We start from the raw sequence: 10,169 nt of genomic DNA on the forward strand, positions 1-10,169 counted from the left end.
TTATAAAAAGATAATTGGCTTCATGAGCAACAGACAAATTTAGGCTCCGTTTAGATACAGAAACGATTTTTTCTCATTTTATCTTATCATTATAATTTTTTTTAAATTTTAACACAAAATATAATAATCAATTCAACTTTTTCAAATCTCAAAAAAATAATAATATTAAAAAATAATATTCTAACAATATTTTATTCAACTTTTATCTCATCTCATCTCACTATCAAAATGGAGCCTAGTGTCTTTGATTACACAATGCAGTGGCCTAGCTCTAATATTCATGAAGGTTTTGATTAGGAATTCATGTAGTTTATCTCATGAGCGAAAATATGTAATCATATGTTGTAGCATTCTCATTGAGCTTGGATGGTGTACTTGCAGTTTTGCACCCCAAGTGGCTCATACTCGGGTCCCTCCATGGGCATGATGAGCATGGCTCCACTTCTTTAGTGCTGGTATTGTTCCAGTTCCAACTGGAATTCGTTTTTCCTTTATTGATTCTTGGCTCTTTTTCCGTATACTAATTTTACTTTAAGAGGAAAATTGAGGCAGTCATTATTGCAGATGGAAACCTTTTTTCTAATAAGAATAGAAAAGGAGATCATCAATCCTATTTTATTTTGCTAAAATGGAGCTAGAAGTCTAGAACGTATATATACTTCCTCTTTTTCTATAGGCAATTTACCAAGACTTTCCTGACAAAAAAGAAGTTGATAATTTGGCTTATTACTGTGTATTTGATGCTGTACTTGCATGATCTGCAAGCATATATACAAGCTAGATGGAGGGTTACTTACTAGGGACCATGTTGACTGGAATTCCAAAGGAGTCCTTGATAAATGTTTGGGATGGCATTTTACAGAGATTAACACACAACCCCACGCAACCTGTCTCCTCCAAAAACCTGCAATATTTTAATATCAATATTTAGAGGATTATGTGGATGGTGCCAAGGCTGATGAATTCAATGATGATTTTGACATTGATAACAAATTTGTCTGGTGATCATGATGATGATCATGATGGTGAGATAGAAGAATACATGACTAGGGTTGGCACAATCATTGGAGCAGATTGTTTTACATGGAAGTGTCTTAGGTTGGTGAAGTTAATTGGGACAAAGTCTTGGGGTTGAATATGCACAGTACACAGATCAAAAGGGTGAAGAAAAAAGTTACCTGCACTTTTTGATGTGGACTACATTCTTTTCTCTTCTTCCGTTGAGCTCCAATTCTCTCACCTTGTTTTGTGAAATTTATAAGGTGAGTACCCCGGTTAGACTAGATGAATAATGTTGGAATATTCTATATACAATCATGAAGTGTGTAAACGCCGCATAATCGTTTTGAAAAAGAGTGAAATTCACTATTAAAAAATTAATTTTTATTCATGTAGGTTCCATATTTTATTCATTTTATATAAAGTGATCACGTGGCTATTGCATAATTTACGATTGTAAATATATTTTCTTTGTATTGATATCTTTATTCTTTGTCAGCTAAAAGCTTCCTGAACCAGATCATAGAAATCTGGGAATTGGTTTTAAAGAATGGCCTTACCTCATGCATGTAAATATATACTGGGATGCCACTCTCTACATGCATGTAATTAATGTGTGCCACCTTAATGAATAGAAAAGATTTAGCTAAGGCCAGTGGTGAAATGCAAGGTTTGATGCAATTTCAGGGGCTAATATATATGTCGAGGACGACCTTTCAGCCCAGGCCAAAAACATTCCGATGCAGTGAAAAACTTTTATGTTACTTGAAATCTGCATTACATGACTGTTAATTGAAATTATGCATGACTAAGACGTTGTTAAGGAGCATCGAGCAAGTCACAAGTCCATCAAATTGCTGATGGTAGCTAGAGGGTACTGTGAAGTGGTACTGGTGTTATTACATATGATCAGGGTCCTAACCTGTATCCTAGACCATTCATTTTTATATCCATATATATATCAAATTATCTTATGGTTCTGACTGGATTACTATGAATATAGAGAACTGCATGGATACACCACGTGCACCACGTGAGTACTCTCATGTTACTGTTTTCTTTGTGGCGATGAAGATCATGTCACTTCATATGTCTATTTCTCTAGCTCATCCTTAAAGCTAGCCGGATCTCTTTGATCCGTTCTTCTTGGCTTTTTCTTATTTTGCAAGAAAACTTTGTTCAAAAAATTGTTAAAAGTAACTTCACAAATAATAAACTCCAAGAACAGTATAGTATATATAGTATCATATAATATTCTATATCCTTACGTACCTCGCAAGGTCCGACTAACCAAGCAAAAAACACAGTTGTGAAGGCAGCAAAATATTCCCTTGCGAATTTGGATTGTGGTAGAAGTATCTTTATCTGCCATTGTTCACAACGACACCAACAATGGATCATGATCATCATGAATTAATTTAATAAATTGCACAAAATGTTGAAATTAAAAAAAAAAAAAAAGAGATTTTGGAATCTTAGGCTGTTTTTGGAATCTTTCAAGCAACAAGGCCATAAATTAAAGTAAAGCACATGAGTACTTCTTGGAAACTCAGTCCCAAACACAGATCCATTAATACAAATATTAGCTAGGCCGGCATGCAATTTTGCCGTTGTTTGCAGAGATTACTTCCTGAGTTCTCTGCTGGTGATCATCAGCTTTTTAATTAGCACATGCAGCAACGTCCAAAAACATGAAAATTAATGTTAGATTAATGCTAGCTTAAGAAAATTTATAACGCTAGCTGCTTATAAATTCTGTGGTAATTCTTTTTTTTTTAAGAGAAAAAACTCCAAATTACTAGCTAGTTGCTGATCATCATGTGGATCATGCATGTACCTTTTAGATTGACGAATGCGTGCGTTTTTTCTTTTTTTAAGGTTGAAAAGTGAAAACATTGCTTAATTGATCTGATTATATATAAAATGGTTTTGGTTTTTTTGAAAACGCGTGAACCTCACCACAAATCCCCATATATACATATCTGGAGAAAATAAAATATGATCGAAGCTAGTTAACTAGAGCTAATAATGCATGCATGAGAGAGCAAGTACTATAAATATATATATATATATATATATATATATACATATCTATATATGCTCAAGATCTCCTTCCCTCCCCGTGCAGCAGTACTATATATATATATATATATATATATATATATATTTATATATGTTGTGAAATTAGAAAATGGAATAAAAATAAAATGATAAACTTGCCAAGGAGAGGATTGGCCTTGGGAAGGCTCTCTCAAGGGCTTGAATGATCACTTCTTTTTGTTGAATTGGATTGAAATTCTGTGATGCCACTTTTGCTGCCTCCACCAAGCTCTCATATCCACTTTTGCTGTTCCTTATACCTGCATACATATATCAACTTTCATAATCAGTTTTCCCACAAAACCGATATATATATATATATGTATATATGTATGTATGTATAGGTGACAGATATAAACCCGTTGCAGCTTGAACACTCTGGGATAGATGGTTTATGGCCACTAGATCGAACCAGTTATCGTTATAGACGCTACTACTACTAGTACTCTTTCCTGATAAATCTTCGGCTATGCTTTCCTTTGGCCTTGTCGTCAGAACGGCAACAACAGCAGGATTAGAGCACGCCGGCAGCTTGCATATTGTACTATTCCTCCGGCGAGCCACTGTTGACAGAGAGCTCCTCATGCTATGTGCTAGAAAACTTGCATCCATTTCTAGGGGAGAGAGAGAGAGAGAGAGAAGTTGATGAGAATGAATAGTGAAAAGTACAGAAGTTATATATATATATATATATATATCTACACACACGTACATATACATACATGGTATAAGACTAGGGGAGGTTCCGTCGAGTGAGTAAAAACAAAGACTGGCTGGAGAGAATTTTGAGGAGAGGCCATGCTAAAGAATAAAGATGCTCTGAGCAGCTTCGTTTGGAGTCATGCACATGACATCATCCACCTGGCCGCCTCCAACACGTTATCATTTTTTGGTGAAATTAATTAGATGCTTAGTTTTAGGGTGTGCTACCTGCTGGTAATTGATTAGCTGCATGCATTTCCAGTTAATCATAAATATGGTGGCCAATCAATTTTTATTTTTGTAAAACTAACTTCTTTAATGAAAGAAATTGTCACACGGACGTTAATTAATTATATATGTCCAGATATATATATATATATATATGAGTAATGTTAGAGAAAAATCACTATATATAACAGTGCACACTTTACATTTATTGCGTGACTGGTTCTAGTTAATTGTTTCTAATACTCACTTGGAGAGATGTGTTGTCTAGATAATGCCACATCATGTGTGTAAAATGGATGCTCCTAATAGTTATTTCTATCTATATTTATTCTATATATATATGTTCTGCATGCATGTATGAAGTCATGTAATTTTAAATTAATACAGTTTAGTGTTTTTATTTCTATTTGCAAAAGTACTTTCATTTCACAAAAAATATATATTTTTAGAGTGAATAAAAATGAATATATTTGTAAATTATTCAGACCAATTATTATTTTGAATTGAATAAATAGCTAGCTAGCTTGATCATGTCATGTAGTATACATGATATTTAAGCTATCTAGTCACGTTTCTACCAGTCAATATTAAATAATAAAGATATAGACCATTATAAATTAATATAGGTACTTTAGAATATTAACAATAGGGGAGCAAAAGCAGGTGACGGTACAAGCTTCTCTCATGACACTGTACACCATTGCATTTGGTCTTCTTTTCCCTCCCGCCCTTATTGATATGCTCTGTTTCATTTATGCCAGCTTGGGGTTCGTCTGCAAAATGGACTGCACATAAACTTTCTGGTTTTTAATATCTTTGGATCATGGATACTACAAAACCATTTTCATCCTAAATTTTATCATCATTAGTCATATATATTCATCTACTATACATGTGTACCCGTACGTATACACGTGTTATAGGAAAGAAAGACACATATAAATGTATATAACGAGCAAAACGTTTTTCAAGAGTGAAAGGAGAAATGGCATATAGTCATATAGATAATTTATATGGAAGGGAGCACAATGGCTGAGGACATTAAAAACAGAAGGAATGCTGAAAATACATACATATATATATATATATATATATATAGATATATAGAATGAACAAAACGTTTTTCAAGAGTAAATAAAATTTCTCAATCACTTAATAATTGTTAATTTGTTTTTCTTTTCAATTATTAAAAGAGAATAAGTTCATGTTCAAAATATGGAAGTCTTAAGTTGTGTTGGGCTGTTGAATCAAACTTAAGTCATCTCAACTTATCTCAAATCAATCATTGATTGAATCAATTACTTTTTTAGCTTCCTATAAAAAAATTAAATTCATCTTAACTTAAAATAAAAAAAATTAAATTTATCTTAATGAGACTAGGGGTGGGCATGGAGCCCCGCCCCGCATAGAGAGGACCTAGCGAGGGCAGGGGGCGGGATGACCGCTCCCGCTCCCGCTCCACATAAAAAAAATATTTATATATATATATAAAAATATGTTGTATATAGATATACACAATTTATAAAAGACATTCAAGTCATTGGATTTCTTTGGCCTCCTAAGCCAACCTTTATATAGGAAGTCAAGATAAAACAATAGTAATCCTTAGGCAATGTGAGACTTACTACTAAGTCCCACATTGCTTAAGGATGACTATTGTTTTGCCTTGGCCTCCTATATAAAAATTGGTCTAGGAGGCCAAATCAATCCAAAATCTAACTCTAATGAGTTTATGTTTTTTTTTTATATTTATAAATTTTAATTTATTATTTAAATTATATTATAATTTGGGTCTTAAAAAATATTTTTAGACCAATTTTTTTTTTTTTTTAACATTAACATAATGTGGTGACTAGGAGGGGGTGGGGCGAATGAGATTTTTTCTCCCGCACCCCTAAATGAGACTTACAAAATACTATTATTCACAATTCAGTTCTATTCATCTCAATATCCAAAGGTAACCTAAGACATCATTAAATTTTGTACTTATTCTAATATAAATAGTGTTATATGTACTTACAATTTTACTTACGAAAAAACTCATTTTGTTAGTTTTCTTTTAAAATTTAAAATTTGAATTTAAAATTTCATAATTTTTAAGATATCAATAATTGACATGTAGATAAATAAGTTTTTTGTTATAAATTTTTCTTAAGTACATTTAATTTTGTCTTTCTAATATAGCTCCATGGCAAATAATACAAGACGTGAGATAGTTATAAATATTTATTGAATATTTAAGGATATTCAAAAAGTTCAAGCAGATAGTTAAAAATATTGACAATTTTGATCATGATTAACCACGTCAATCCCAAATTATATTTAAACTAATCATCAAAAACTAAAAATAACAATATAGCGATTAACTCACGAAGTGGACAATCAACAATCAAGCTGAGGGTATACTCAAGTCATACGAGTTATAGGTCTCAATTATACAAATAAGATGATATAAAAAATCTGTAAATAATATTAAAATAATTTAAATTCAAATATTTTATGAAATTTTGAGAAAAGAAAAAAAATTGAATAAAAATATTATTTTTGTTTTGAGATTTAAAAAAATTGAATTATTTTTTATATTTTATTTAGAAATTTGGAAAGTTTATAATAATTAGGTGAGAAAGTTAACAATTTAAAATTAAAAAGTGTTTATATTTAAATTGTGTTTAAATATTAAAATAAAATGAGTTGAGACCATCTATAAAACCAAATGAGGCATAGTCCTTCTAACAAAGACAAACGAACAAACAATTGCTATAACTATAAAAAAATCCCACAAAAATAAATCTATTAACTGATATAACTTTATATAATATATTAAATTTACTTTATAATGAAATGAGCTTTACAATTTAATTTATCATATCAAATTATATCATATTGTAAATTTACTTTTGTAAAATCCGTTCATGATTAAAACTTTTCTTCAGCAAAAAATAACATGCAAAAAGGATAAACAAAACTGAACACAATCCATGCAAGTACAATACAACAATGGGTGAGAATTAAGCAGCAGAAAACATATCTAAACATCAAATAATCATTCCTATTAGATGCAGAAACCACATTTCAGAACACCATAGTTGAACCACGATCAAATACCATTCAACAAACAGCACTCCTGCCTTAAACACAGATACAAAACAGAAATAAAAGATTAGCCCATATATCCTATCCTAGCTAGCTAGCTGATCTGAACATACTTCTACATTAAAATTGAAAAGTCTACACTGCCAAATACCGAAATGACTCGCAAACCAAACACATTAGCCTACAGTTAACATCTTTTGTTTTACTGAATTTGCTACAAAAGAGCCTAATCTTTAGTCTTTAGAGGTTTTGTTGATGAGGGACTTGTGAATGTGGGGGATGACGCCACCTCCAGCAATGGTTCCTTTGATCAGCGTGTCGAGCTCCTCGTCTCCCCTGATAGCCAGTTGCAAATGCCTGGGCGTGATTCTCTTCACCTTCAAATCTTTGCTTGCATTCCCAGCAAGCTCTAGCACCTCTGCAGTCAGGTACTCCAGTATTGAAGCCAAGTAAACAGCAGCAGTGGCCCCAACACGGCCATTCGCAGAGATCCTCGTTTTTAGGTGCCGATGAATGCGACCCACAGGGAACTATGAACGCATAATCCCAACGCAAAAACGGAACATATACCATAAAAAAGTAAGAGTCACGAATATCCCAGTACTAATTCATTTTATTCACGTTACGAGATTCTCATATGAAAAATTACGTGCAGAAAAGAAGAAAGTTTACCTGAATTCCGGCACGGGAAGACTTGGAAACGGGTCTTTTCTTGTCCTTGTCTTTGTCCTTGTCCTTGTTGGCCGCGGTGGTCTTGGCCGCCAAGAGGCCCTTCCCTCCTTTCCCCGCCATTTCTTACCTATTATTTCAATTCATATTCCAAGTTAACAAGCAATGATTACAAAAAATCCCCATGAATATAATAACAAGAACATCAGTATACGAGCAAAATATAATCAAAATTTTATGACCAAAACAAAGAGATAAAAAAGCTTATCAGCATAAATGGATGGAAAATTACGGCCAGGAAGAAAAATATAGATAAGACGGAGTAAAAGAAGACACAGATCTGGTTGGATTTGTATTATACCAGATCTGGGCCATTCAACCCAACGAAACAAAGTCAAAAACTTCAAAAAAAAAAAAAAGGACGGATATATTCAGAAATCGAGGAAAGTTTTTACACAAAGTGACCGAACTGAATTCTGGGAAAGCCTCGACCATGAAATTGAAAGCAAAAGTTATAATATATATATATATATATATATATATATATATATGGCAAGTATCTAACACCAGAAACTTTGCTCACAAAAGCCCACAAACAAAAAATAAAAGGTCCAAAACCAAAAATCGAAAAGCGGTAGAGAGAGACCTGAGAGAGTGTTGGAGAGGGAAGAGGGGGGGAGCAACTGGTAGTGATTTTTTGAGTTTGCGTTTGGGTTTGAACTTTTGAATGAGGTGAGTGAGAGTGCGGAGGCGCGGTTTCGTTTTGGGTGGGAAACCAAAACCCTCCCTAGTTCTCGGAGTTCAAAATTTCCCCCTCGGGCCCACCTATAATTTACCCTCCTGTCGTTGCTCTTTCTGAAACTAATTAATTAATGCCAACTGTCGTAACTCAATTCGTGGACATGGTCCTGGACAAGTCTCTCTCTACACACCACTCACCATGGCCTGGGTTGGAGACGGACAGACTTGCACAAATTGGATCCTTTCTAAAACACACGGTGAGTCGGTCATTTATGATGAATAGATACACTGAAATTTCTAACTCGGGTTTTTAATAAAGCATGTGCATACCATATGCTCAATGTGCACTTAGATATTTTCATTGGCGAGACAGTGTCAACTCCATAATCGATCATTGAGGAAAATTTCTCCACGAGAGACACCTTGATCCTTATAAATACATCCATAAGTACGAATTGCAAGAATCTTTAGATTGGTTGAGATAATATGAATTCACTCTAACTTAACCATCAGAAGCATCTCCCATTATAATCACCCAAGATTGTCTCTCTGATTGACACATGTAGGTGTCATTGAAAACGTCGCAAACACCGCTGAGATTTGCATCGACGTTAATATTTATATAAAAGTATAATTTTTTAGACATAACGTTACCCAACTGATATCGATCCACCATAAATCTTGGAACTTTACACATGTTTTTTCCCTAAAGATGATGAAGAGGAAGTTGTAGACATCAATGATGATGGCACCGATATCGTACAATCTCAGATCTCTAATGGTATAAACATTCATAGACCACATAACTACTACTTTTACCTCTAGAAAGATCCGTTGCGTTCTTGTCAAATTGTACGTGCTTCGTCTTTACCCCAAGAAATAATGGATTGTAAATCTAATCGTGGTGGGTTTCGTCAATCGTGTGTATGTAATAACAAAGATAATGTGTTGAAAAATAAAATAAAATATGTGTTGGGTTAGATTGAACGCTTAGGAATTGACTTATGTGGAAAGAATATTGGTTTTAGCGGTAAGTTCCTTTAAGATTCGAATCTTAGGATTAAATAATTTAAACAGACCATTGGAAAATGAGAGTTTACCATTGAATTATTTGAAATTCATTTATAAGAAATTTCTTATCGAGAGTTTGTGCCTTATCTTACGTTTGAGTAGTGAGGTGATTTCAGATATTCTATAAATAATAATAAAATAATAATAATAAAATATTAAATAGTAATAAAAAATAAGAAATAATAATAGAATATTCCTTAGTCTAAATTTCAATGAAACTTGACATCCAGTTCGAATGACAAAAAAAAAAAAAATATTATGTATAGTTTCCATTTTAGGAACTGCTCATATAAGTCTGAATAATTTTATCTTTAAAATATTTTTAAAATTATAATAATATTCTTCTTAAATTATAATAATTTTCATTTAATGAAATATGTAATCTTCAAAGATTACAAATAGAATTTCTTTAAAAAAAAACTATATGTCAAAATGAAAAAAACTATGGGCTTTCTAATCCAAAGATGTTTGTTCAGAAAAAGTCCTGGTCCACATATGAGAACGCAAGGTAGGGGCCGGCCCACTGCTACTGTATTCGTTAAACGACATCGTTGAGGTTCCGAAAT

The 10,169-nt window shown here is 32.9% G+C and overlaps 2 protein-coding genes across 2 annotated transcripts in view; both read right to left on the minus strand.

The window, feature by feature from the left end:
* LOC109008789 (histone H2A variant 1-like) overlaps positions 1-8,557 on the minus strand; it is a 21,649-nt gene extending 13,092 nt beyond the window's left edge. Inside the window, exons 1-3 of the mRNA XM_035695077.1 lie at positions 8,438-8,557; positions 7,795-7,921; positions 7,349-7,652 (exon numbers count right to left, since the gene is read on the minus strand). Coding sequence (XP_035550970.1) covers positions 7,356-7,652; positions 7,795-7,914 — 417 coding nt within the window. The 5' untranslated portion in view covers positions 7,915-7,921; positions 8,438-8,557 and the 3' untranslated portion in view covers positions 7,349-7,355. The remainder of the gene's footprint in view (positions 1-7,348; positions 7,653-7,794; positions 7,922-8,437) is intronic.
* LOC118349713 (beta-carotene isomerase D27, chloroplastic-like) lies at positions 790-3,711 on the minus strand. The gene is made up of 5 exons (XM_035695257.1): positions 3,459-3,711; positions 3,220-3,359; positions 2,272-2,364; positions 1,179-1,240; positions 790-904 (listed from the first exon to the last, which is right to left on the minus strand). The coding sequence occupies exons 1-5, from the start codon at positions 3,709-3,711 to the stop codon at positions 790-792; spliced, it is 663 nt and encodes a 220-aa protein (XP_035551150.1).
* Positions 8,558-10,169: the final 1,612 nt, after the last annotated feature.

The sequence above is a fragment of the Juglans regia genome, chromosome 10 (assembly GCF_001411555.2).
Source record: "Juglans regia cultivar Chandler chromosome 10, Walnut 2.0, whole genome shotgun sequence".
Taxonomy (NCBI): Eukaryota; Viridiplantae; Streptophyta; class Magnoliopsida; order Fagales; family Juglandaceae; genus Juglans; species Juglans regia.

Bases quoted from the DNA above. Each gene is read 5' to 3' on its own strand.
- LOC118349713 (XM_035695257.1), bottom strand. From the start codon at position 3,711: ATGGATGCAAGTTTTCTAGCACATAGCATGAGGAGCTCTCTGTCAACA. The intron at 2,365-3,219 runs GCAAGTTTATCA...GAACAATGGCAG, and splicing joins CAAGGCCAATCCTCTCCTTG to ATAAAGATACTTCTACCACA. The intron at 905-1,178 runs GTAACTTTTTTC...AAAATATTGCAG, and splicing joins GTCCACATCAAAAAGTGCAG to GTTTTTGGAGGAGACAGGTT.